The following is a 26,703-nucleotide window of genomic DNA, read 5'->3' as shown; positions in this document are numbered from 1 at the left end:
TTTTGTGTTAGTCTGCTCATGAAAGATGGACCCTACCAACACAAACATGCTCAAGATGGAATGTTACCGAGAATCGGTAGCCATTATTTTTTTAGATAAAGGACATGCCCTCCCGCTTCGTACAGTACGTAGAAGACCACCGTAGTCCCCAGGACACCAACGGCTGCAGACGTAAGCTTTCATTGTTTGCTCCGTTCCCATCGGTTTTGGCAGGATAAATGAAGTAGCATAGCAAGCAGGGTAGGAAAAAAATATTTACATTACGTGGAAAATAAAAAAATGGAGATGCAGGGTATGGATCCCCGTACCTCTCGCATGCTAAGCGAGCGCTCTACCATCTGAGCTACATCCCCTTTGTTGCTTTATTTTGTTCCGTAAAATATTTTGACTTCTCAAAGACGTACATACAGGATCCGCAAGCAAAGCTCTAACATTCTGAGACGTGGCCCAAGGAAACCTTTGCAAAGGCTATCCGGCGAGGCAAGGACCCCATTCGCCGGCCGCAATTCGATCGACCCAAGGGCACAAGCACCCCACCTCGCAAAGGGCAGTGACCCGCCACACAAATCCCCATCGTCCCAGAAGCAGGGCCGTATCTAGGCCCGTGCGGGCCGTGCGACCGCACAGGGCCCTCAAATTTTAGGGGCCCCAAAATATAATGAGTATACTAAGTATAGTTATATAGTAGATTTTGTTTTAGTTATATTTTGATCTAATACGAAGCAAACTGTAGCCCAAATATGTCATAGAAGAGGAAATATGCCGCTTGACCATTGTCTTTCAATCAAATCTGCAGATCGCAGTGCAATCTTTTTCGCTTCCACTATAACCGCTCGCCAGCCACGACACAAGTCACGTCTGCACTTCGACCTTCCGGATTTCACTGGGCACTTGCAGGCGCAACGATGGTACTAAGGTCCAGTTCATAGTTTCGCACAGGGCCTTCGAATTTGCCGGTACGGCCCTGCCCAGAAGGATGGACGCTGCGTGTCGCTGTGCGCCCTGCGGGCTGCAGATGTGTCGCCTCCTCTCTCTCCGCCGCGTAGCCGAAAAGACAAGCCAGCGAGCGAACAAAAACGAGCTGGGTACAGTATGTACATGCGGTCGTCTCTCGTTCACCAATCGACCCCGTAACGACAAGCCCGACCCATGCCGGCGTTGGGTGGCCACCAGCGGCCGTCGACAACGCCTGGTGGTGCATGCGCGGCGCATCACCAGGCGGCCGGGCTGCTTATTATATAGCCGCCATGCACGGCTCCCTCCATCGCCGCGCCTCACGAAACAAAGCTAAGCGTTTGGTATTACAGCCAGCACCAGCAGCTTAGCTCAGCTCAGCTCCCCGTTCGACACCACCATGGCCTCCGTCTCGCGCCTCCTCGCCGTGGCGCTCGTCGTCATGGCCGCCGCGCTCCTCGGCGGCGGCGGCGGCACGTGCCACGCCGCCCGCCTCCTCGCCGCCCTGCCGGTGCCCGAGGTGCCTGGCGTGCCGTTGCCGACGTTGCCCGAGGTGCCGGGCATCCCGACGCTGCCGGTGCCTGAAGTGCCGATGCCGGAAGTGCCGAAGCTGCCGGTGCCCGAAGTGCCCAAGCTGCCGGTGCCCGAAGTGCCGGGCGTGCCCGGCGTGCCCGCCGTGCCTTAGGTGCCGCGCGCTCGTCCGCGGATGCTGCCGGCTCCCGGCGTGGACGAAAGCCTCTCCCGCGCCGCGCTGCGGGCCCATCGGCCTCGACGACGTCGGTCCGTGCGCAAGTGCCGGCGCGGGGGTGTGGTGGTGGTACTCTTCTGTGTTTATATGTGTGTGTGTGTGTGTGTACGCGAGACTACGTACGCGTCGCGTGTCTCTCGTTTCGTCGTGATGTCTGCTACGTCGTTGTAGGGTATGGACGTGCACGCGATACGGTGCGCGTGTAACACCACATATATACTGCTCTATCGATGAATGTTACTAGCTTCGTCGGTGTGAGTAGTAATAATTTTACATCGTTGCCAGGGCTGCAAAATTCAGTGTAAGATGTACAAGTAGTGTGGTGCTATTGTTGTTACCTGATACTAACGTGATGTGTAATCGTTTTTACATGCCGGCGCTGTATCTTCTCCTTCAGGCTTCAGAAAATTTCCTGACGCATGAATGTATTCAGAGATTGAGAAAAACAAAGCATTACTCTGGTCACCACCCAGTAGGGATATTTATTGGGTCGACCCAAAACTTAATAAAATAAATTAGAGTGGCATGCTATCTAATTAATTTGGGAGAGAAAACGAACTAACATGAGAAATCCAAAAATACCAATGGATACCCACCTGCAACCCTACCATCCAGATAACATGTACTCCGGAGTCTCTCCATCCACCAGGTGGCAGAACGATGATCTTGAACCCATGCGTGTCAAACAAAAATTCTTGTAGTAGATTGTCTACAACTAAAAAAAACAACTTGCTGCTAATAAATGCGATCGACCAGAGCTCGTCATGCAGGAGACGCGTGCCCGCGTACGGTAAGGCTGCTGATGGGATCCTCCATTATTAGCAGGCACAAAAACAAACAAAACAATGCGCACGAAACAGAAAAATAGCAAAACAATATGCTTGGAGATGCGGGGTATCGATCCCCGTGCCTCTCGCATGCTAAGCGAGCGCTCTACCATCTGAGCTACATCCCCGTTATGAACATCTAATCTATGTAATCTATTTATAGTATCAAATAAAGACGCGTAGGCGCCCTCTATGAGACTCCGACGCACATTCAAAGAACTGACCAAGCCTGAGGGCACGCAGAAATGACTGACCCGAAGTGAGGGCGTGAAGCCATCTTTATTTGAGCTAGTGTTGGGTCTCTGTATATGACTCTTGGTTGTGAATTGCTACCGTTCTTTTGTTCAGTTCAGTGTATCTTCTGATGATTTTGATTCGTGTCAGGGATTACTTTCTGCCATGAACGAGCAGGTTTTCAGTTTTATCTCTTCAGTTAGGGACAGCTCTTAACTTCTTATTGATACTGCATCGGTTTGGAGCCGCAGGGCACGACCCTGCTGCTCACCTAAACACAGAAATCTGAGCCACACGGCGAGCATCCACGACTGTCGATCGCTGCAACTAATCTCCTTGTTCGTTCTGATCACCAACTCCGGCTAAAGAACCTGGGCTGCCACGCCGATCCGCCCACCAACCAATCTAATCGCGCCTTCACTTGGGGTATAAAATCGCCACGCACTGACCCCCTGTTCTTCGTGACACAGCAAGAGCCGATCCCTGCAGCAGCAGAGTACAATCAGCCAGACTGCCTACTAGTTGCTGGGAGTGCGCGCAATGGCGTCCGCTGCGAGGTTCCTGGCCGTGGTCATGGCGTGCGCGCTCCTGGGCAGCAATTCGTGCCACGCGGCGCGCCACCTGGCCGACACGACCGCGGCAGCCGCGGCTCCCGCTGCCGCCGTCCCAGGCCTCCCGGCCGTGCCCACCTTGCCGACGGTGCCCCAGATGCCCGCGGCCACCGTGCCGCCGGTGACGCTGCCATCCATGCCGGCGGTTCCGGCGGTCACCGTGCCCCAGGTGGCGCTGCCGCCCATGCCCGCCGTTCCGTCCGTTCCCAAGGTGGCGCTGCCGCCCATGCCCGCCGTACCGTTCGTGCCCAAGGTGGCGCTCCCGCCGATCCCCGCCGTCCCGTCCGTGCCAAAGGTGGCGCTGCCGCCGATGCCCTCGATCCCGAACGCCAACATCCCCATGCCGTCCCTGGCGCCGCCCCCGTCGGCGTAGGGAGGAGCGCTCGCCGCGGCCGCGCGCGGCGTGCGATGCCGATGCCATGGCCGTGCCCATCGTCCGGCGGCCGGTTTGGTTGCGTGGTGGGTTCGCGTGATCACTGGCTGCTAGCTCTTTTGTTTGCGTGTCTGGAGCACGCGAGTATTTTTGTTTCTGTTGAAGACTTGAAGTGCCGTGCCATTGTTCGTATGGACACATTTTTTTTAGGGGTGTTCGTATGTACATATGTACTACCATTTCTTTCGTGTATGTCTTATTTTCTGGTTCTCAGTTTCGACCTGTGGGCCTACACTTCTATTTTGAGGCCGAAAGATTTGTCGTCTGTTTCTCTCTACCAAGCTCGGCCCAGCCCATCACTAGGATCATATCATAGCCCAACAGACCTTTCGAAAAAGGGCTCGATGTTTTTATTCTGAATTGCCGCAAGGGACCAATAAAAGTGGAGAATAGGAAACCTTTTTATGCAAGAACTGTCGTGAGCGACAAAGTGTTTGGGACATCAATTCTCAAAAAAAAAAAAAAAGTGTTTGGGACATCAAGGTGCAAAGGCGACTAATCGAGAACATAGATGCTGCAACAAAGGCCACTCCCTAATATAAATCGCCGAGAGCAAGCCTCATGTTATTAGGCTGCTGATAGCTTCGATTGTGATGGTTGGCACGTCATGCTAGTACTTTGATTTTTTTAATATAAAAGATTCTTCAATTCCTCTTCTTCATGTAAACGACAAAAATTAAACTGCATCATGATTAATATGGCAATAGAATGGTTTTTTTTTGCAAAAATAACCATCGAGGATGTGGAACGGCCTAAGCATTCAAGGTGCAAAAAGCTACTTCAGGAACATAGATAGTACAATGAAGAAAATACTTGCCGTCTACTTTAGTGCACATTTTGTTGCAACCATTGCATGACATGTACCACCAAGAAGAATTTTCTAGTTGTTCAATTGTAGCTTTCGATGTGAACACAAAATCCTAAAATTTTAATATCATGTTAAGGATAAGAAAGGCTTAGTGCTCATTAAAAAATTAAAATCATGAATTTTCAACTAAATAATCATATATGTGAATAGTGTATTGTACCTGATCTGTTGGGTTATCGTGTCTCATCTGAGTAATGTCTTGTAAAGTTCTTCTGTTATAAAACATTTGTTCCTGAATGGTACCTTTTGTACTTTTATCTACCTCCATTAATTTTGGTACAGTTTCTTCATATGGAACACTACAGATATGTGTTATTAGGGTACCATTAAAAGTCAGTTCTGAATTTGAACTTTGAATAATGAATAAAGACATGAATGTTTCACATACTTGTCAATAAGCTTCCAGGTTTCAGGTATATCTAAGTCTATATATAATCTTGTGCCATTTGTTGACTTTAGAGATAGTGTACCTATTTAATTCATAAAAGTATATTAATTTTCATGAATGTAACTATCATTGTGTATATTTAAAATAATAATTTACCTTGCAAACCTTCCACCATTGTTGATGTAACAATCATGACAGTGTGTTTTCCAACAACATCCTCGTTCAGAGAATGAGCTAAATGTCCCCATAGAGTTATCCTGACTGTATCATCCCTAAGTCGTGCCATAAAATACTTTATTAGATCAAATGATGGTAATATTATTTCACGGTCCTTATTAATTTGAAGCAAATGCAGAGTCTTACTTTGATATAAGAAGTTCAATCTCTCGAATATCCCTTTTGCGTGGATTGGCAGTATTTTTCATTATGATCCTAGATTCAAGTTTCTTAATCTTTGTGAGTAATCCAATAACATCTGCAAACAGTAAAGAAAAAAAGATTAATATATTAAAAATCTAGAATGTAGATATAATTTTAAGACACTTATCATAGACATACCTTAGCATTGTTTATCTATATTTTTTCGCTCTAGCAGTGTATCTCTAGAAGCAAACTCAAAGTAATATTTTTTAAAATTGACTAAATCTGCATCCAATGCCTGAACATTTGTGTTATAGACAAAAACTACTTTAAATATATTCTTTACTGGATGATATCTGGCATCTTCTTGGACTTTGAAATTGCTAAGTGCATAGATAGAGCCCTCAATGATCTTTGGCTTATAACTGTCAATAAGATTCTTCCAAATAGTAGCACGAATTGTATCACCCTGTAAAAGACAATAAATGCTTTTATAGTGAGTACTTAAACATGTGATAAGATTTATTGCTGAAAAAATTATGTTACAAAGAACAATACCTGTTCATCCATAAGAATCATATCTAAGCTCATAAGTTCGTCTGTTGCAAAATTAATTGATTCCCATATTCTTATAACTCTCACTTTAATGTTCCATGACTGCCCAAATGTTGTCAATTGTCTAATTTTTTTGTATGTCATATTGTTAGGACCTGTACGACATGAAGAAGAGGTGGCATGAGGTAATACCTGAGCTTGATGGATAAAAGATAGGTTGTAGAAGTAATCAGATTGTTAATACCTCGGTCGCAAGCAACAGGTTGGCAGAGGGAGTACCCGACTCGTCGTGCCCCCCGGCGTCGAGGCGCTGCTTCAGCGTGAAGGGATGTTGAAGATGGAGGGAAGCAATCTCCGGCAGCTGACACGCAGAAAATAAGCCCGTAGTAATTGTTGTTTGAATATGCTATTTTGCCATCTATTTATTTATAAAGCCGCAATCCTTTTTCTTGTCGGAGTTCTATACGTGTTCTTTTGTCATGGTTTGGTTGTACTCCTTTTCCTTATCACGTTCATACATGTGGCAGAACCACCTGAATTATCCCGGCTCAAGTGCGCAGGGCATCACCATAAAGGCAACACTAGCTCAAACGCACTTCAAACGGAACAATTCTTGGTCTGTCGGGTAACGTTCCGATACAACCACCGGTTCTCGGATCGAACAAGCATACCCCGCACGAAGGCGAGTCCAGAGATATTACAACCACAAGTTTTGCAACACAGGCATAAAATGATTACAAACCAGTTCTAAAATATTATTACAAGTACAAACTTTAAAAAGCAGTTATACAAACCATAACTTTAACTTCAGAGTTTGAAAGCAGCAGAAAGAGACAACGATGGCTACAACACGTCGCAAAAGTATACCAAGCTAGCCCAAGCAAGGTATCACTCGTCATGGTCATTGCCGGCCGAAGACGAATCCCACTCTACAGACCAGCCAGGAGGCAAAGAGCAGGGATAGGTCAAACTAGCGACCTGGTCCTCAAGACTCATACCTGAAAAAGGGTATCAACAGCAAGGCTGAGTATTCTAATACTCAGCAAGACTTAACCGTCAACGGGTATAAGTAGCCCACTATAGCTAGACTATGCAAGGATTGTGAGGCTCTGGTTTTCCTTTTTGCTGAAAAGCAATAAAGAGTAGATCCTTACTTTCAAGTTTTAGCCTTCAAGATTCTAGTAGATTAACCATTCTATGTAAGCAACTACTATCCAAACATAGTAGAAAACTAAGCAAACATCAAGATTAATAAATAATATTGTTGCTCTTATTACTCTGTGTGGCAAAGGGATCAAGCAGTCTCATTTCATCGTGAGAGGCGGACGATTCTGAATCGAAATTCAACCTTGCAAGGATAACCTAGCACACACGCTTGAAGCACCGTCGAGTCACTTCTAAGCAACCGTTGACCTTTCTTTCCGGCTTGTGGATAGGGTCACTCTCCCCGACTACAGGGCTCCAAGGTCCACCCGTGCCCGGTCCACCCTTGTCCCTTGAAGTCGTAGTGTTGATCAACAATAACATTTAAAAACCTATCTCTAAAGAGAGAGTGAAAGGTATATCCACTCCCTGGTCCAATCGGCTACTAGGCTTGCCGCGTACCATATTTACGGCATGTGGCTAGTACTTTCAAAAACTTAACCACCGCTACCACACCCCGCGACCTTAGCAAGTTCATCAACACAGACGGGGTCTCACATAAAGTCATGATATCGATCACAACCCCGTCCGTCGTCCTTATATTGATAACAGAAGTAAACAAACAATTTCTATAAAGCTCGCGAGTGACAGGCAATCACTCGACTTTTACCGGTCCTATAAGCTTAGCAAGTAGTCGATCTCGAGTCTAGTGTTCAGTACATAGGTTCCTAGGATCATGCATCTAGGGTTTCAATTCAAATCCTAAGAACTGTAAATGCACAAGTAAATAATAACAGTAAATGATAATAATTTGAAATATAGGTTATGTCCGGGGCTTGCCTTCTCGGTAGTTGCTAACTATTTCAGCTCTAGGCTCTTCCGAACTTTGGTTCGGGGCTTCAGTTAGTTCAGCAGTGTTCGCTTGAGCTTCGAGATCACCTCCGACAGATTCCGGGATCAGCTCGTACGTTCTGTCCGATAAGGCAGTCGTGTCTATATGTAATGCAAGAACAACATTATAAACATACATGGGCAATCGTTTATAGAGTAGTTAAATAACAAATTTAACTACACAAGGCATCATGATCAACAGCACAAGCAAGTTATACTAACTTCATAAAATGAGTGGTGGTTGATTCCTATAGCATTTAACTCAAGGTTTGCTAATTAAATAAACAACTCAGATCACAAATAGCAATAAATTTAGCAACAATTACCCTAAACAGAAAATGAACAGACTAAGCTACCCTGCAAAAATCATGCCAAGACATGTAGCCAATTAATCACAACAATTCTTTCATTCAGATAACACCTAGATCAAGCTTGAATTATACAGGTCAAACTAGAGCAAAGTAGAAGCTCAAAATTTAACAGGAGGTTTACACAGAAAAGGACTAGCTACTGTGAAATTTTCATGATTTTATCTACAGATAATTAATTATGAGAAAATAAACAATACAGAACAACAGATTATCAAGATTCATTTTTAGCTCCTGTTCTAGCCATGAACTGAGGCTCAAACTTCCTGGACAAGCTAAGATAATCAAGAAGAACATGCAGAAATATTTTAATGATTTATTATGAACAGAAACTATTTACCATAATTAAAGCCTACTAAACAAGGATTAAATCAAATAAATAGCTACACCAAAGAACTGATCATAAAATTTTTATAGAAAAACAAGTGTTACATGGGTAAACTACCATAAAAGTTTCACTGCAAGACAAGCTTTTAATCATCAGATAAGAAAAAGATTAAATAACTAGTCTTTATGAAGCTAGTGACACAAAACAACTTGTACAGCAAAAACTTTCAACAAAAGCCTAATGTATTATGATTCTACTGCAAATATCTACTCTCAAGGATTCCAAAACATCCAATTTTACATTTTTCTGAATTTCCTACGATTTTCTATGGAATTTCAAAGTTTACTGCAAATATTACAAAGGAGTCCTTAGTGGCACTATTCAAATGAGTCACGACCTATTCACATAACCCCCTGAGTTTTTGATTCTTCTCACCCGAGGTCCTCGGCCGGGTCAGAGCAGAGGGGCGGTGGTTGACCGGCCAAAACCGGCGAGAGGAGTCACCGGCGGCGAGGGTGGGGTTGGGGGAAATGGAGAGCAGGCCAAGGCGAACCCAATGGTGGTCTTCTTGGGGCTCGGGGTGGTCGGATTGGATGTTCCCCGCGGAGCAGTTGCTCCGGCGGCGGAGGAGGACGGCGGAGGAGGCGCTCCAGTGAGGACTGGGCGAGGAGGAGGGGTGGGTGAGCTTCGCGGGGTCGAGGCGAAGCTAGATGTGGGGTCGATTTGGGCGGAGCGGCTGTGGAGGCGCGGCTCGACGGCGGGCTTGAGGCTCGCCGGCGTTCGGTGGAGCGGCGGCGGCGTTCCGGGGCGTGGGGTGGAGGAACTGGCAAAAGCGCGAAGGGAAAAGAAGGAGGGGGTCCTCCTGGTTTTGATGCGCGCGAGAGGAGAGGGGTTGGGGCACTGCGTCGGGCTAGCCACGGCGGATTGCGGTGGCGGCCGGCGGTGGCCTCACTGGGCGCGTGGCGCGAGATGGAGGCTCCAGCTCAAGGCAAAGGAGGGCGGTGAAGGTGCAGCGCGACGCGTAGAAGCTACCAGGCAAGCAGGAGGTGGCGCGGGGGCGGCCCTCCACGGCGGGCGGGCGGCGCACGGCACTGGCGGCGGCGAGGTGGCACCGTGGCAGCCACGCGAAGCTCGGCGGGGGCGCGTGGCAAGCGGAGGAGGTACCAGCACGATGGGGATGGGTCCAGAAGCATGTGGAAGTGCCACGTGAAGCGAAGGCGAAGCTGGAGTTGGCCTACGGCCGGCCCAGAGCGGCGGCGCGCGGCGTGGCGCCGTCGGTCGGCGGCGGGAGAGAGCAGAGGAGCTGGAGGAAGGGGAAAAGGACCCAAACGAAATTTCCAAAAACTCCAGGGACCATTCTGTAAACTAGCGATAACTTTTAAAATAGAGCTCAAATGAAAAAGTGCCCAACATGAAAGTTGTTCAATTTTTCAAGATCTACAACTTTGACGTTGTGCAAAAATTTATTTGATCAAAGATTCAAGAGCTAATTTTTAAAACATAAGAGGAATTTTGAATTCCAGGAATTTTGTCTTTTTCAAAGCAATTTCACTTCAAATTTAGATTTAAAAGCAAAGTTTGCTGCCATGCAATAAATGCACTGAATTTTGCAAAAACACCCTCCACAAAAGTTAAAATTACGCAACCTATTCAACATAACTAAAGAAAGGACCTTGCATAAAATCATAATTACACATATAACCTTTATATTTACAAAAAGATCCTTTTTCAAGCAATTCAAGCACATGATGCATAATTTGATTCTAATTACCCTAAATTGGCTATTTAAAACCCTGGGCCGTTACAATACATGTACTAGTAGTTTGCCATCTATTTATTTATATTCCTTATCACGTTCAATACATTGATTGACATGGACTCTTCTGATGACATGGACTCGTATGATTATTCTAGACCGTTAGATCTTTATAAAATCTAATGGTCCAAATTCTTTTATTTTTAGCTTCTCGGCGAACGTGGTGGCTTCTTTTAGCTTCTTCTAACACTCTCTTATTAATATAATAGATAGATAGAATGGTTTTCTTTGGCCTTGGTTGTTTCCGCTTCTCTCTGTCATGCTTAGGTTATAAGCTAAGCAAATATTTTCTCGCTCATTGCTTTTTCACTTCTCTTAGTTCAAATTTCTGAAGCAGCTTACTACTGAAGTGAAAATAAGCAGAGCATTTGGTGGGATTATCGCTTATTTTCACCGTTAAGCCAATTATAATCGAAAACAAACAGGATCATCAATTTCTTCAATTATGATGTTTGGCCTCTGTTCTTGATTTTTCCTGGAGGATTCTTGGCAGAAACCACAACAAACAAAGCAGCTACGGTGAACATACGAGTCCCATACAGTTTCGGTTAAGGGATTTTTTTTTTCAATTACGAAGCTTTATTAAATTTTAAGGCAATTACATTTCGTTAAGGGGTAAAGGAGGCGACACATGCTACGGGATTGATGACTTGATGTGATCAACAACCCCTGAATATTGGGATACGGATCATCGTTAGCGAGAAGGCTTTGCACAAGTCGGCGAATCAGAACTCAGAAGCGTCGAAACACAATGGAAGAAGCTGACAAGGAATTGCGAGGTGTGTAGCAGCGCTGTTGCTGTCGGCAAGCTCAAGTCCTTTGTCTGCATACAAGAGGCAATGAGCCAATGAGGCATGGCAGGCGGAGCTCGAGCACGATCTTCTTCGAGGATGAGAGGGCCCCTGCCTGTACGTATCCGTAATCCAAATCCGATCTCCCATTGGCGCAGGAGTGCCTGGCTCAAGATCACACACACACGGCAGGCGGCAGGAATTTTCGTTATCATTGTGAAGATAGCAGCAGAAAGGAACGGGAGAGGAAAACGTCAGAAGAGAATGATCGAGAGGAACCGGATGGCTCGCAACCAGCTTCGGCAGTCGGTCTCGGCAGTCAGGATGTTGTGGGGAACATTTCGCTTTCGAATTAGTCTCCCAGCGCCAGCGGCAAGTAGCCGATATGTCAGTTTTTTTTAAAGAAAATATAGGAAGAGAAAACCATATTGGCCCATCTGAAAGAGATATTTTTGTTGCTTTTGTGCAAAGAGTGAGAATTCAAAGAGTGAAAATTCGCAGTTGGGTAGAAAACTTATTAATAGATTCAACCACTGCTAGTTTATTTCTTTTTCTCTTTTCAAATCATGCTTGTTTGCTAGAAGCTTTGGTGTCCAATTAAGCTGGAGGTGAGCAGTAAATATGGGTTCGACGTTCACTTAAAGAGGAGGTGATAGGCTCGATGGCATCCTCATCAGATCCTCTAGTCTCGTACCAAGCAAGCAAGTTTTGTGTTTTGATATGTGCATGCATGTCCTTTTTTTTTTGAAATGTCCTTAGTTGTTGTTAGTAGTAGTAGGTAGTATAACATAACTTTTTGTTTTTCATGATTACAGTCTCTTAGGTACTCTTGTAATTATTTTGTGCTAATATCATTAGAAACGGACAATATGCAGTGTTTGTTTAAAATAAGGGAAAAGTCTGTTTTTCAACCCTGAACTATCACGCTAGTCCGATTTTGGCAAACCGGACATCCTACACCTCCAACTAACGAAACCGTTTGAAAAACAACCCTGGCTCAGCCAAAGTCGGTTTTGCTACAGTAAAATTTCCGAATTTCTGGAATTTCACACCTCTCTCAATTAAATAATAAAGAAAGCATAGTTAATATTGTCTAAAAAACATGATATTGTTTTGGGAGGTAGATCAAAAGACAAGGAATCTATTTTGGCTAGATGTGCTACAATAGACTTAAAGGAATTTGAATTATAAAATTTTAAAAATAGGTAGAATTCAAAATTCATTGAATTTTTAGGTCAGCTAAACCTATGATAAAAATGCATTAAAAATATGATAATTCATAATTTTTTATTTAGTTTAGTTAGGTACTTTTTATTGGCCCAAGTTCTATAGAAAATTCATAAATTAAAATTTGAGGAATCAAATTTGATTCAAATTTGAGCATTGTGAAGTAATTCAAAAACTTTCATAAAAACTTGGGCCAATAAAAAAATACCTTATTAAACTAAATAAAAAATTATGAATTATCATATTTTTATCAAAGGTTTAGCTAACCCAAAACTTCAAGAAATTTTGAATTCTACCCATTTTTAAAATTTTATAATTCAAATTTCATTATGTTTAATGTATCACATCTAGCCAAAATAAATTTCTTGTCTTTTTATCTACCTCCCAAAAAAATATCATGATTTTTAGACAATATTAACTATGTTTTCTTTCTTATTTAATTGAGAGAGGTGTGAAATTCCAGAAATTCGAAAATGCTACTGTAGCAAACCCGCCCTCAAAACAGCTTGCTACAGTGCTCGAGGGGGTGATTCGGACGGTTTTGCCAGTTCGAGGGCCTAGGTTACCCGGTTTCGTAGTTGGAGGTTGAAAAACGGACTTCTTGACTAGTTCGAGGTTATAAAATAAAGGAACATTTTTTTATTTGAACATATCAGTAACTGTTTATGATTGAGTATTGTGGTACAAGATATTCCGAATTGCAGGTAACAAGATTCATCTCTGGAGACTTCTCCTTCTGCATGGCACCCATCAAGCATCAAATGTCAGAATGTTCTTGCTGCCTACATGCTTCCAATGTTTTGAAGGATTTATTCTGCTTTGACTCTTCCAAGATTTCAGCCTATGATCAGTCTTTTAACCGAAAGAAAAGGGCACACATGCACAGGGTTTACCTTTTCGTTTTTTTCCGAATCCCGCCGTTTGCCGGAAACGAAATTTCGGTCGAAATTTCGCCGAAATTCGCTAATTCCGAACGGAAAGTGAATTCAAATTCAAAAAACGAAATTTCGGTGAATTCCGACCGAAATTTCGGTGATTTCGACCGAAATTTCGGTTTTGTCACCGTAAAATGATGCAAATTAACAGAAAATGATGTGTATATATGGAAAAATTGAAAATTTTGGCAAAATTTCCCCTGATTATATGTATATTGACAGTTCATAATGCATAACATATATATAACTCCACAAAACAATGACAAATACACCATTTAACACATAACTCATGTCCAAAGTCCACACATACAACATAATACATCCAAAGTCCATTAGAATTATTACACATAACTCATGTCCAAAGTCCACACATAGAACGCAATACATCCAAAGTCCCTTAGAATTATTACAATCCAAAGATGCAACAGAGGCAAAGACATAGTCCAGAATAATCCATGTAGCATATTCTCTGCATTTAAATATTTATGTGAAATAAATTGAATAAGTAGAGGAAGCAAAACGTATAGATAAGTTCTGTTGATAGGATAAGTACCTGCATTCTTCAGTCCTCAAATCTCTCTCCCGGTGGTCCCTCATACGGCTCGTCTGTTGGTGGCAAATACACGTACATAGGTGGGCGATATTGCAACTGTGGAGCTCCATATGGTAGGTAGCCGTGATAATCCAAATAAGGCAATGCTGCAACTGCCTACGGAAGTGGCGGGCTCACCACCCCTGGTGGTGGCCACAGAAAGCCCCCTGCAGGGGGAGAAGTACTGTAAGGGTTGTAGTACTGACCACTGGAGGCAGAGTTGGAGCTATCTTCATCATATGCAAGTGGGGCCTGTTGACCATGTCGATGTGTCGATGTTGTTTGTCGTTATGAAGTAGGTGCTCCATGATCTGTATCTTGTGTTGCATGGGTGAAGGCCTCCTCCCCAGTGAACCTTATAGTAGGAGATATACGATAACCACCACTTTCGTTGCCATCATTGCCATCACCTTCACTGCTACTGGAATCATCATCATCATCATCATCATCATCATCATCATCACCAATGTCCTCACCACCACTAGGCTCAGGTGTGGTATCGTCACTACCTAACTCCTCCTCAGTGCGTGGTTTCTTCCCTTTTCTCATTTCGGGACCAATCTTAGTCTTCCTTTTTCCCAGATGTGTGTCCCCAATTGTTTCTTCGGCCCATGTCTCCACATCTTCATCGTGACCATGAGAAGAGCCTATGTCAGTGAACATCTGGCTCGGCAATGGAGTGTCAGTGAAGTCAGAGTCTTCATCAAATGCTGGGTCTCCATTGGACCTTGATTGCTTCATCCAATCTTGAATTGCTGATGACTGCCGGTACAAAGAAAGATCCATGAAACTGCTAACTGGATCATAGTCATATGGATCGACCCCTCTAGTAGCACGTTGCAGACGCAAGCGGGGGTTGTAGTTCACAAAGACCAATTTGTCCAATTTCTGGTGGCTCAACCTATTGCGCAGTTTGGTGTGGATGTAAGCAAATGTGCTCCAGTTCCTTTCACATCCACTAGAGGCTGCACACTGCGACAACAAGCGTCGGGCGACCCTTTGCAACACTGGTGTATCTCTCCCAAATGTAGCCCCACCAAGCAGCTGGTGAAGTTTTCCGGTCAATGGCCATTCGCCTAGCAATGTCACTAGAGAACTCACCTTGCTTCATCATGAATATTTCAAATTCTTGCAATGCAATTGCTGCTGAATTAGTATCCAACATTTTCTCCAGGCCATTGCGCATTACTGCCATGACTTTCTGTGATGTGCCCAAACTGTACTGCACATAAGGGTTAAGAGCACAAGCAGTGGCCATATATGTGCCTGACATCACTGTGGTCATCCTTGCATCTATCACAGCCATGATCTTTTCAAACCGGGGGTAGTCACTGCTGAACTTGCTGGCATATGTCTGCCTCATGTTTTGATACTCCATTGTCACCTCACTCAAATTAGGTGTCTTGTCTGTGTCAGCAAATCTCAAAAACATGTACAGAGGCTCAACATCATTGATCACATACTCCATATTCGCCCACCATTCAAGACTTGTGATGCATTCGTAAATGTACCTTCCAGTTTCACTTTTGAAGTGGCGGGACCGTCGGAACTCAGGTGACACTAACCATGTCATGAACTGGTCCTTCTTCTTATACATGCTTTCAAGGAACATGTAGTTGGTCCCAAATCTTGTTACATTCCAGTTGACCAACTCTCCACCGATGGCTTCCCTCATCATGCTGTGTAAACTGTTGGAGTTGTAGAGCCAGCTGCAAATTCGTTGCGCGCTTCGAATACAAGCATCATGCTCCGGCCACTTCCCTATGTCCTTCAGCATAAGGTTGATGGTATGGGCAAGGCAAGGCTGCCATGCAATGGTAGGGAACTCGTGACAGAGAATTTTGCAGGCTTTTTTGTAGTTCGAACCATTATCCGTGACAAGCTGAACCACATTGTGAGGCTCCACTTTCATGACCACTGCTCGTATCTCCTGCACAACATTGCCAATGTGATATGCGTATGGTACTATATTTTATGCCAAGGTGAGAACAATGCATCGATACATGGACTTACTTTCAACAAGTATTGATGGTCCTGTATTTTGTCGGACGCATTGATGGACTTCAAGAAATACATGGTGCCACCGCTATACACCAAGAAATTAATGACCGAATTACGCATAGGCCCCGTCCATGAATCACACATGATCGTGACTCCACATTCATCCCACTCGTTCTTCCACTTCTCTATCTCTTTCTCTATCTCCTTCACATTCTCATCCAAATATTTTCCATCTATCTCCCTCCCTGATGGTATTTTGATTCCAACACCTGCAGTCATATAAGAGAAAGCATTAAGATCACAATGAAGGATATGTAATGTAGCTCAAAATATACATTGTTACCTTGTTTCTGGGTCTCCACGATCGCAGCTTTAAAGTATGGGTCATCGACTTTCCGACCGGGAATACCGACAGCATGGCACGCCTTCGCCCATGCCCTCCCTAGAAGCTCTCTTGATGTCCTCCCCTTGACAGTCCATGGGCCGGTATCAATCCTTTGCTGTCGTGGAGCACTGCTCAAACCTAGGTGGTAGTCCCTAACCCTCTCGGGGACTTGTGACTGACTCCTTCTGAACATCGAAGGCTGTGGTCCACCACTGCCTCCAACACCACCACTTATAGATCCAGAAGCAGCTCCAGATCCGCCACCCCTCTCGTATCGTGGCCCAGCTTGCTGCATAAAGTCATACTCTTGGCGGGACTGGTGTAAGGCAGCCTGTAGCTCTGCATCCTCGTCGTGCCCCTGGCCACCCTCCTCCTCTAGGTCAGTGTGCCGCCCCCTTTCTGCTTGGTCCCTCAGCACTCTTTCTCGGGCCCTTGCTTTTGCTCTAACCTTGTTCCTGTCCAACTGCTCACTAAAGAATTGCTTAACTTCGATCGGAACCGAAGGGCAGTCCTTCACATCTTTCCCCCTATGTGCCAAATGCTCTTTGAACCGTGTTGCTCCTCCCCCACCCTTCTCCTCCCTGCAATACTTGCATTTGAAACCACCCCCGACCTTTTGGCCATGCTCCCAAACTACGTCTGGCATTGTCCTACAATTACAGAAAAATAGCACGGTGTAAGTTCATGAATATCACATAGTATCTACAATTCGTGCTCTTTTTCATCATACAAACTAGCACGGTGTAAGTTCATGAATCGGCTATTAAATTCATCACTAATATTCAATACAATTCATATCCAAAATGTTTGAATGATTTTTTCTATACATTCCATGCCAAATCAACTAACAAATCCTAACATTTCCTCTAACCCTAGCTTCCCAATTTCCTCTAACTAGCATGAAGTTCATCACATATCAGCAGTAACTAACTTAGATCAACATCAACAAGCATCACCATCGCAAAATACTCTCTCATACCTTTCTTTCCCGGAGCCAGCGCCGAAATCCGGACAGAAGTAGCGTTTTTTCGCCGGTAAGACAGCGAAATCCGGTCGGGATGCAGCGGTATGCCGCCGCGCCTTCCCAGCAGCGGGATCCTCTACATTCCGGCCGAAATCCGGTGTTTTTCCGCCGAAATTTCGGTGCTACGCGCCGAAATCTACTGCTGGCGGCGGCGGAAGGGCGGAGGGACGAAGGGGAAAAGAGAGGAGAGCGAGGAAGGCACGGGAAGAGTGACGAGCTGCGTCGGGGCGGACCCAGGTGAGTTGGGTAGGTTAAAACGCTTAACGGGTTTATTATTGGTTAACGGGTCTGAAACCATTTAGTGATTTTAACCAACCAAATCAACTTATTTTTCAATTACTTCAAGTGCTAATTGCTCAGAAAAACACCTAGTTTTTTATCATATTTTTTACATATTTTTTTACAAATTTTTTTACAAATTTTTTTGAATTTTTGAATTTTGAAACGAAATTTACCGAAATTCCACTTCCCGGTAGTTACCGAAAACGAAAAAAATACCGAAATTTCGCCGAAATTTCACCGAAATTTTAAACCTTGCACATGCATCCGACTTCCTCCCTGGAGAGTGTCACTTCATCAATTTACTCTTAAATAAACAGACATTTTGCTCTATAAATATTTCGAAACAATAAGAAAAAGAAAAAGAAATGACAGTGCACTCGTGCTGCATCAGTCACAGTTTACGCATCACCCGCAAGGGATGCATCCATGCCATTCCTCCAAGCTGCCAATTCCGAGGGCCGACATTTATCCCATGCCAAGGGGATCCGACAACGATGCCAGCCCTTGTCGTCCTCCGCCATCGAAACCGCAGCTGCAAAAATCGCGTCCCCCCTCGCCCTTCCATCTCTCCTCCTATCCATTATTTCCCGGGAAAATTCGCCCACGGTCTCTGTTTTTTTCTGAAGAAAGGGAAGTACACTGAGAAAACACTTAAAACGGGACAGCGGCGCAGCACGCAGCTACTTGTGTGCTCATGCTGTGCTACAGAGCTACCTCAAAGCTTCGTGCGTCTGCTCCTTTTTCAGCGGAGGCTTGGGGGTAGTAGAGGTAGAAGACGGCTTCGCTGTTCGTGCAGGAGCGAAGCTGTATCCAGGTAGAGCTAGACGTCAGCTCACTAGCTCAGTCGTCAGTATTCATCAGCAGACAGCAGTACAAGCTAGGAAGAGAAAGGTAGCTTAGCTTCTCCATCCCTTTCTTGTTTAGGGCTTTTGGATCTTTACATGTAAAATTTTTGCAAATTTTTTTTGCTAATTTGAAGTATTAAATAAAGTCTATTTATAAAACTGTTTGCACAGATGGGTTGTAAATCGCGAGACGAATCTAATGATGCTAATTAATTTATGATTAATCTATAATTAACGGATGGTTACTATAGCATCATTGTTGCAAATTATAGATTAAGTAGGCTCATTAGATTCGTCTCGCGATTTACAGTCCATTCATGCAAAAAGTTTTATAAATAGACTTCATTTAGTACTTTATGTATGTGTCAAAAAATTTAATATGATGTTTTTTATGTTTACGGGGTTTACGGCTAAAATCTAAACAGGGCCTTATCTTTTCTTCCTTCTTCTCTTGGGGTTCTGCTTCGCCTATCGCCTTCGGTGGCCAGGTCTCGTGTTTTGGTAGGTTTGCTGACGCTCTGCTATTCTTGCCCAGGGACATTTCTCTGTTTGCAGGACACGTACACCGGGGCCGAATCGTGACGACATGGACGGCAATGCGAGGCCAGCAGCGAATCAGAAGAAGCCCATCGTGTAAAGATTTTGTTTTGCTCCCCTAAAAGAACTCTCCTTTCGTGTCCATTCATCCCTGGGTACTGATTTGGGCGTGCTCCAATGGCGTCCGCAGCCCGGACGACGACCTCGTGGAGCTGCTGTGGCACAACGGGAGCGTCGTCGCGCATCCCCAGGCGCACCAGCGGCCGGAGCCCTCCGACCGCCCGGGCAGCAGCGGCCTCACCGGCGAGGAGACCGCCGCGTGGTTCCCGGACACCCTCGACGACGCGTTTGAGAAGGACCTGTACACGCAGCTCTGGTACAGTAGCATTGTCGACGCCGCCCCGCACCACGGGGACACGCTCCCGGGCCCTAGCTCGCCGCCGCCGCCGCCGCCGCCGCCGGAGCTGGCGCACCCGGTGACGCCGCCGGTGGGGAGTGGCGGCGTCGAATCGAGCTGGGCCGGCGACATCTGTTCGACCTTCTGCGGCAGCAACCAGGTGCCCAGGATGCCGGCAGGGGTCAACAGGGGGGAGGACGCGTCATTGCAGTCGGAGGTGCCGCACGGTGCCGGCGCCGGCACATCGTCGTCCGGCGGGTCCGGAAGCAACTATGGGGGATCCGGGCTGCCGAGTGACAGCGGCCACGTCCAGAAAGGGAAGGGGATGTGTAGAGACGACTCGGATAGTCGGAGTGAGGTGTTTCTTGGTCTAATTTGTTCATGTTCCTTGGTTGCAACCTGTATTGGGCAAGAACTAGGGAATAGGCATGCTTGAGGGGAATAGAATTGATGAGGAAATTGCAGGATGCCGAGTGTGAGGAAACTGAGGAGACCAAATCATTGAGGCGATGCGGAACGAAGCGCAGGACTCGCGCAGCTGAAGTTCATAATCTCTCTGAGAGGGTGAGATCAGATCAGGGGCGGAGCCAGGAATTTGTTTTTTTTCATTATTAGGAGGGGCCAACCATGTTAATTTATAGAAAAATTTAATCAAAATTCAAATGTTCAATGGAAATTTGGGGACCATAGGGGGGCCAGGCCCCCCCCCCCCTGTCTACGCCCCTGGATCAGATTATACTAGCCAATCCTATTTTCAGAAAGAAAGCTTGTCAGTATATTGTTCTTACAGAACTGTTATTGATTGATGCTCATGTAGAGAAGAAGAGACCGGATCAATGAAAAGATGCGCGCCTTGCAAGAGCTGATACCGCACTGCAACAAGGTATATTATGCATCTTTTCTTGTCAGGTGCAAGTCCCTTGATTAATAAAATTCTGTTGGTGAGTGGTGACATATATATGTACTTGATCATTATCAATATGTTGCTCTTCTTTTTCTTTGATCTTTTGGTTGACTTTATTGCTTCCAATTATTTTCAGACTGACAAAGCGTCGATATTAGATGAGACAATTGAGTATCTGAAGTCCCTCCAGATGCAAGTTCAGGTTAGGAGCTACTCTTTCCTGAACTTACATGACCCATATGAGATCATTTGCTGGTACCAACTGAGAATAAGAAATGAATATGTCTCAGATCATTGGGATGACTTCTGGGATGGCACCGATGATGTTTCCTGGTGCTCACCAATTCATGTCACCAATGGCTCTAGGCATGAATTCAGCTTGCATCACTGCAGCACAAGGCCTAAGTCAGATGCCAAGACTACCATACATGAACCTTCCCCTGCCAAATCACATCCCTTTGAACTCATCTCCAGCTATGAATCCAATTAATTCACCAAGTATCGCGAACGAGATGCAAAATGTTCATCTCATGGAGGCAAGTAATCACTTCCTTCACCCCAGGTGGCGCGCAAACATCGGTACCTCAGGTACGATCATAGTATTATAACCCAGATGCTGTGAACTTCAGGGGAAACTTGAACGTTCTTTGATTTGCTCACATAGCTGAAGTGTTAATTGTTATGCAGGTACCAGGAACCCATGTTTATGGACCTGAAATACTACAAGCTGAACAGCACAATAGGATACTGGAAGTACCAGCTAGTACTGTCGTGCCAACCTCTAGGGCAGGACAACCGCGTACTTATGGCGGAGCTTAGAAACCAATCTTGTAAGGTGTTGCACTGATAAAACGGATAATGCACAGATAACTGAAGCTGTATATCACTACATACTATATAAAAAGAAGTGCCAGCAGTGTATGCAGCTATTTTTTTGACATGGAAACTATTAAGTTATTAGGAGTCGATTATAGGTAACAAAGGAAACTCTCTAGCTTCCATATTTTAACGGTGGACTTGAGCTGCATACCGGTCGAACGGTAGTGTTCAAGAGTGAATGGATGAGTATATATGAAGATATCCTCTTCGAACTATGATTTCAGTGTATCCATCAGTTTCATGGAAACTGACTTCTTGTTTTTGTATGTCTTGTCTTGACATTCTTCTTGCACGAGCACGATGGATGAATTTTAAATGTTGAATCCATTTCTTCAGACTGAATTGACAACTTTGTACAAAGATGTAGATGCCGTCTAACCATCCTTTTCTTGACACTTACAGGATCAGGACTGCAATGTCGATTTGCAAAAGGGTCTTCTTTCTGGCAATTACTGAAAATGATGAGCAGATGACATCCATATTGCAGTACTACTCACGGTTGATATGACAATAGCAGTCTATATATGCATGCTATAAGTACATGTAAATGCATATATCAATCCCCCCCCCCCCCCCCGACAGCTCACTTTGATTCCCGCTGCATTTACTAATATTATTATTCAATTAACTGTAGATTCCTGGGATGTACATATGGCAACAATTTTCTTCCCATTGCTGTTATAATTGAATCAATGAGATGTTTGCTGTTTCCTTTCCTTTTTCAGTTTTTCTGTTTCTGAGAAGAATGTTGAAATGATCGTTGTGAACTGACCAAATCCTACCAACAGGTCCTACAGACAGGTTTTGGATGACAGATCTCTAAATTCAAAAGTACAGATCAATCAGTCTTGTCTTTTTGCCTGGTCCTATTTCTGGAGAACTAACACATACAACGTTGATCTTATCTATAGCTTACCAACACCATTTTCTGCGTGTGGAAAGATTTGATCCGCAGGAGATTTGATCTGCCAGCTTATATTGGATCTGCTTGCGGGCCACATGACACGGCATGCTTAATGGCTATGGTTTCAGCATCCTCCTGGTGTTCTTGTGGCTCACAGAAGCTGGGAGAATCTGTGTGGAGCCCTGTACTTTCAAAGTGCCACTGCCAGCCTCTCATCTTCAGCCCGGAGATGTTTTTCAAGACATGGGGGTTTTGGCCCCAAGCTTTTCCCTGATGTTACAGTGCTCAAGTGCATGTTACATGCATGGTCCTATCAACACATGCTACTGGGGCCTGCTCACTGCAGCTGGTGATAATAGGACCTCAGTCTCTCACCGCTCATATCTCATGAGGTTTCCTGTCAACCACATTTGGGTCCCCTGGCACTCCCTCTCGTTACCCTGCTGTTGCTCTCGTCTCTTGGTTATTCTTTGGATTTGGATGCATATAGGCACATAGCTTGTCACTCGCCTGTGCCTTTCAGAGTGTTTGAATACAAATAGTGAATTGCCCTCTTTTTTCTCTCTACCAGCTGGGACTTTTTGGATGCAACTAGTCTACGCTGCGCATGCAGCTAAATGGCAAGGCTGTCGCTGTTGCCTGGGCAGTGATTTTCGTGTTACGTTTTTATTCCTTTTTTTTCACTAGCTGGAACAATTAGTGTGTGTGGTGTGTGCGCTAATGATTGATGCGTTTTCCACCTGACTTGACAAATGGAACCGATGAGAACATACTTAGCTTTCCATAGTAGGAGTGATCGATGTTCAGGTCTGCATCTTGTGTTTACTAAGGTTCGTTTCAGTCGCCATCTCGTCTTGGAGTCGGAGCAGAACAAACTTATGGGGTTCGTACCGTGTTTCACGTTTGTACTTGAGATTTAGGGGGCACCTTTTATCTCCTTCTGAGATGTACTAGTTGTCAAAATACTGTCCTCTGCTAGTTTGCATCAATGAATGGACTGTTTGCTTTTTTTTTTAGTGAACTGAAACATATGTTTTTTATATGCATTCTAGAAGTATGGTTAACAGCAGTGAACACTGAACAGAAATGAAGTTGGCGGTTGGAACAATTAGCGCTGCAGCAGAGAAAACCAGAAGTTTGAGGAATTGCAAGGAAAATGTGAGCGATAATAGAAAAAAAAGTGCTTAGCTGGCTAGCGAGCGTGTGTACGATGCTCGACTCTGATTCCCCTGCTCGGGCGGAGATGAAATTTTCTGAACATGCACGCTGCTCGTTCTTCAACATGTTCATCGGGAAGGGAAGAGTGCGGAAAGAGAATATGTGGACCTGACTGCAACGGCGTGAGGGATTTAGTTTCTAGTGATGAACAAATATTGAAAAGGGAAAAAAAAATTGGCTTCGCCCGGACTCGAACCGGAGACCTTCAGTGTGTTAGACTGACGTGATAACCAACTACACCACGAAACCTCTTGTGTTGTCAGATAACATATAGAAAATAATGTTATTTGTAAAAGTCCTATCATGTACATGGTCCGCTGTTCGCCGGGCCGGGCAACGCGCGTTGGTAACTGGCAGGCAGCCCACGGGCTCCCTTCGTGTGGCCCGCGTGGTAGAATGCCATAACCCGCCGGGCCCAGTCGTCACTCTTGCCATAAGCTAGGTGTAGCCCATAACGGCGACATCGGCCTTCACCGTACGTTCTTGCGCTGCAGCCTTGCCTGCAGCCTGCAGGTGGCGTGCATGATGCACGCGGATGCAGCGATCGATCACTTTTACCCCTCGTCGCCTGTGGAAGTCAGTATCGATTTCATTCGGGCGCCTGTGTGGTGTGGCTCCCCTCGTGTAGGAGCCAGGAGATCGATGCGTGTGTATTCGATTGACTCTCTGCGCTGCCGCCACGAGCCGTGAGATGCACAGATCGATTCAGAACGCAGAGGACAAATTTTTGGGAACTAAACGCGCCCACAGGCACCTGCCGGCCGGTGGTTTCAGCGAGCCGGCTGCTGTACTTGTATTGTATCATCAGGGATCTAGAGATGGGATCGTCCCACTCGCAATAATCTGCCATCGCGTCCCAACTCAAGATCGACGGCGACACTGCTTGTTTGTGCGTGCAGGTACGAGCTGCTGGGTGTTGGGCTGTTGGCTCCCGGCTGGTCCCTTCCGGTCCCCGGTACGGTACCAACTACCAACTCGATCGCCCAGGGCGGGCATCCTGCTGGGCAGACGAATGGCAGCAGCCTGTTCTTCGCTTACGTTGCTCAAATAATAAGTCTGAGATTTTTTTAATAAAAATAAGTCTGAGATTTTAGTTTGGGGGCGGTCCGCGATGCTGCTGCTGGCTCGCTGCGTGCCACACAGCCCAAGGAAGGAAAGCCCGGGGACAGAGGGAGTGAGGGAGGTCGATCGTGTAGGGAAGCGGAGCCCGGGGGGTAGCGGGCGAGCAGAGGGGGACAGGGGCAAGGAGACGCCGCCGCGCCCGCGCGCGGCCGGGGCCGGGGCCGGGGCGGGGCAGCTCTGGCCCGGCCGTTGCGGGCGTTTGTTCCGTAGCGGCCGCCGCGAATCTCCCCGAAAGCGGCTTGCGTGCAGGCGCCAACGGGGCTCCGAGCTAGAGGCTAGAGCTCGATCGCGCGGCTAGCGGCGGCCGTGCCTCTTCTTCTTCATTGGCGCGTCCGGTTCCGGCATGGTCCCTCCCTCCGCTGCCGGCCGGCCGCGACGGCACACGGCGCCCCGGGGGCACGGGTGGCTGCCGGTGCCGGTGCCGGTGCCGGGGGCAGCCAAGCCATGAAGCCAAGCGATCGAGTCGAGACCGCCGCCGCGCGTAGTACGGAGGGCGTACGTGACGAGCGCGGCTATTGGTCCGCGTTTTAGTCTCACGTGGTCCGCACATCGCGGTGGAGCCTACGACGCCGGTTGTAAGTTGTACTGTGTACGGCTGCATCAGTTGATCCCTGACGACCTTAATTGCATTTTATACTCAAAAGATACTAGCTGGCTGCTGCTTTTATCTACTTGTCGGTGCTTGCAACTGTTGCAGGTCCTGCTTTTTGAACGTAATGTTGCAGGGCTGCTAGTGCTACTGTTTTTTTCTGAAAAAAATACTAATTACTATAGCAATGCAAACTTGACTTGTACTACTACTACTACTATCCTCAGCATTATTTTTAAGTAGCCAGGCAGGGACCAAATGAACGAGCACTTGTTGGGTTAAGAGCAATCCGGCCGAGACAACCTATAGTGCACGAAATGTTGAAGGCCCGGCGCGGCGCCATCTTTTGCCCATCCCAGTCGCATCCACCTTTTGCGAGCGCAACAAGGAAAGGTAAAAAGTAGGGGCGCACGCGCATGCACGCATGGTCACGGGGGCACACTCCGCTGTTAAAAAAAGCCCGCGCGCAGTACAATAGGTAGGAAGAAAGGCACGGCGCGCGTGACCCACAAACGCCTTGGTCCAGCAGTGCGCGCAGCACAGAGGATCGGAATCCGCGGCTCCCGTCCAACCGCTGCGAGACAAACCCCGTCAGAAAGCCAGCTACTACCTCCTTGCAATTGCAAAGCGGTAGTACCTAGGCTAATCGTGAATTAATATAACTGTCTTGCGAATTAGCTCACGAATTCTGCAAATAATTTTGTTCATAAACGTTGTTTAACGCTCCTAAATATTAAGATTCCTTCAGACTAATTATTAGTCCGTCCCGAGGGGCCCTAGTATACGAGAGGTAGACAGAGAGGATTGCAATTTGCAAGACTTCACAAGTCACAACCCAGACCGGCAGACACAGGCAATGCAAAAAAAATTCCTCAATTTGGGTTGGAGTCAGGGCAACTCCAGCAGGGTTTCTATTTGGGTAACTAAACTCATATTTTAATCATTTTTTCCACATTTTCATCTTCAACAGGACCTCTATTTGTGTGACTAAATTGAGGGGGTGACTAAATTTCCTCTCCCACCCTTTTAATTTAGTCACTCTCTACTTAGGCTATCAAAAGTAAGGCCCACCATTTTTTAGTCTATTTAGTCGGTGTTGTTGAAGTAGAGACTATATTTTGTATAACTAAACTTGAAAAGTGAGTGACTAAAATAAATTTTAGTCACTCAAATTTAGTCACTCCATTGGAGTTGCTTGCAAGTCGCCACAGGGCGAGAAAAAGGCAGCAGGCAAGCCGATGCCGCTATACCAGGGCTTTGCAATTGCCTTCAAAATTTCAAAACTTTAGAAGATTCCACATTACATCAAATATTTCAACACATACATGAAGTATTAAATATAGCTAAATAAAATAACTAATTACACAATTTGTCTATAATTTGCAAGACGAATCTTTTGAGTCTAATTAACCCATGACAGAATAATAATTACCAAATACAAACGAAAATAATATAGTATTTTACACCTAAAAATTTTCGCATCTAAACAGGGCCTAGCTAGGGAGCTAGTAGCCACCCTGACACTGTGCCAGCTGGGGTCTAGGGCG

General features: G+C 45.7%; 4 protein-coding genes, 2 long non-coding RNA genes and 2 other non-coding genes across 15 annotated transcripts in view; 3 read left to right on the top strand and 5 right to left on the bottom strand.

The window, feature by feature from the left end:
• The first annotated feature begins 1,249 nt into the window (after window positions 1-1,249).
• LOC120649556 (protein PELPK2-like) lies at window positions 1,250-2,073 on the top strand. Its single transcript, XM_039926383.1, has one exon. The coding sequence runs from the start codon at window positions 1,355-1,357 to the stop codon at window positions 1,637-1,639; it is 285 nt and encodes a 94-aa protein (XP_039782317.1). The 5' UTR covers window positions 1,250-1,354; the 3' UTR covers window positions 1,640-2,073.
• Window positions 2,074-2,584: 511 nt separating this feature from the next.
• TRNAA-AGC lies at window positions 2,585-2,657 on the bottom strand. The gene has a single exon. It is a non-coding gene; the product is annotated as a tRNA-Ala (tRNA).
• A 573-nt stretch (window positions 2,658-3,230) lies between these two features.
• Window positions 3,231-4,088, top strand: LOC120649555 (protein PELPK1-like). Its single transcript, XM_039926382.1, has one exon. The coding sequence runs from the start codon at window positions 3,304-3,306 to the stop codon at window positions 3,745-3,747; it is 444 nt and encodes a 147-aa protein (XP_039782316.1). The 5' UTR covers window positions 3,231-3,303; the 3' UTR covers window positions 3,748-4,088.
• A 970-nt stretch (window positions 4,089-5,058) lies between these two features.
• Window positions 5,059-5,616, bottom strand: LOC120649554. Its single transcript, XR_005665297.1, has 3 exons — window positions 5,427-5,616; window positions 5,220-5,335; window positions 5,059-5,145 (listed from the first exon to the last, which is right to left on the bottom strand). It is a non-coding gene; the product is annotated as an uncharacterized LOC120649554 (long non-coding RNA).
• An 8,741-nt stretch (window positions 5,617-14,357) lies between these two features.
• Window positions 14,358-16,867, bottom strand: LOC120648977. Its single transcript, XM_039925595.1, has 4 exons — window positions 16,414-16,867; window positions 16,083-16,339; window positions 15,107-15,999; window positions 14,358-14,970 (listed from the first exon to the last, which is right to left on the bottom strand). The coding sequence occupies exons 1-4, from the start codon at window positions 16,748-16,750 to the stop codon at window positions 14,358-14,360; spliced, it is 2,100 nt and encodes a 699-aa protein (XP_039781529.1). The 5' UTR covers window positions 16,751-16,867.
• An 86-nt stretch (window positions 16,868-16,953) lies between these two features.
• LOC120649553 overlaps window positions 16,954-26,703 on the bottom strand; it is an 11,829-nt gene continuing 2,079 nt past the window's right edge. The window contains exons 2-3 of the long non-coding RNA XR_005665296.1: window positions 25,879-25,882; window positions 16,954-16,966 (exon numbers count right to left, since the gene is read on the bottom strand). This is a non-coding gene — a long non-coding RNA (uncharacterized LOC120649553). The remainder of the gene's footprint in view (window positions 16,967-25,878; window positions 25,883-26,703) is intronic.
• LOC120649552 (transcription factor PHYTOCHROME INTERACTING FACTOR-LIKE 13-like) lies at window positions 18,342-22,781 on the top strand. Of its 8 annotated transcripts, XR_005665294.1 has the most exons (10): window positions 18,363-18,652; window positions 19,142-19,239; window positions 19,334-19,898; window positions 20,006-20,104; window positions 20,358-20,423; window positions 20,581-20,646; window positions 20,735-21,032; window positions 21,726-21,866; window positions 22,049-22,154; window positions 22,235-22,781. XR_005665294.1 is itself a non-coding variant. In XM_039926379.1 (8 exons), exons 2-8 carry the CDS (start codon window positions 19,193-19,195, stop codon window positions 21,158-21,160), a joined length of 1,170 nt encoding a protein of 389 aa, XP_039782313.1. In that variant the 5' UTR covers window positions 18,342-18,652; window positions 19,142-19,192; the 3' UTR covers window positions 21,161-21,571. The 8 variants fall into 8 exon arrangements, 5 of the variants coding, with proteins under 5 accessions (XP_039782313.1, XP_039782315.1, XP_039782310.1 ...); XR_005665295.1 differs by lacking the exons at window positions 22,049-22,154; window positions 22,235-22,781 and adding an exon at window positions 21,132-21,274 and having other exon boundaries at window positions 18,342-18,652; window positions 21,726-22,047; XR_005665293.1 differs by having other exon boundaries at window positions 22,049-22,781.
• TRNAV-AAC lies at window positions 23,621-23,694 on the bottom strand. The gene has a single exon. It is a non-coding gene; the product is annotated as a tRNA-Val (tRNA).

The sequence above is a fragment of the Panicum virgatum genome, chromosome 9K (assembly GCF_016808335.1).
Source record: "Panicum virgatum strain AP13 chromosome 9K, P.virgatum_v5, whole genome shotgun sequence".
Lineage (NCBI taxonomy): Eukaryota > Viridiplantae > Streptophyta > Magnoliopsida > Poales > Poaceae > Panicum > Panicum virgatum.
Note: the sequence above shows the minus strand (reverse complement) of the source record. Positions and strands in the feature narration are given on the sequence as shown.

Bases quoted from the DNA above. Each gene is read 5' to 3' on its own strand.
- LOC120649556 (XM_039926383.1), top strand. From the start codon at position 1,355: ATGGCCTCCGTCTCGCGCCTCCTCGCCGTGGCGCTCGTCGTCATGGCC.
- LOC120649555 (XM_039926382.1), top strand. From the start codon at position 3,304: ATGGCGTCCGCTGCGAGGTTCCTGGCCGTGGTCATGGCGTGCGCGCTC.
- LOC120648977 (XM_039925595.1), bottom strand. From the start codon at position 16,750: ATGCAGCAAGCTGGGCCACGATACGAGAGGGGTGGCGGATCTGGAGCT. The intron at 16,000-16,082 runs GTAAGTCCATGT...AATGTTGTGCAG, and splicing joins ACCATCAATACTTGTTGAAA to GAGATACGAGCAGTGGTCAT. The intron at 14,971-15,106 runs GTGGGGCTACAT...ACTGCGCAATAG, and splicing joins AAAACTTCACCAGCTGCTTG to GTTGAGCCACCAGAAATTGG.
- LOC120649552 (XM_039926376.1), top strand. From the start codon at position 19,193: ATGGACGGCAATGCGAGGCCAGCAGCGAATCAGAAGAAGCCCATCGT. The intron at 20,105-20,357 runs GTGAGATCAGAT...ATGCTCATGTAG, and splicing joins TTCATAATCTCTCTGAGAGG to AGAAGAAGAGACCGGATCAA. The intron at 21,033-21,725 runs GTACGATCATAG...TGACACTTACAG, and splicing joins CGCAAACATCGGTACCTCAG to GATCAGGACTGCAATGTCGA.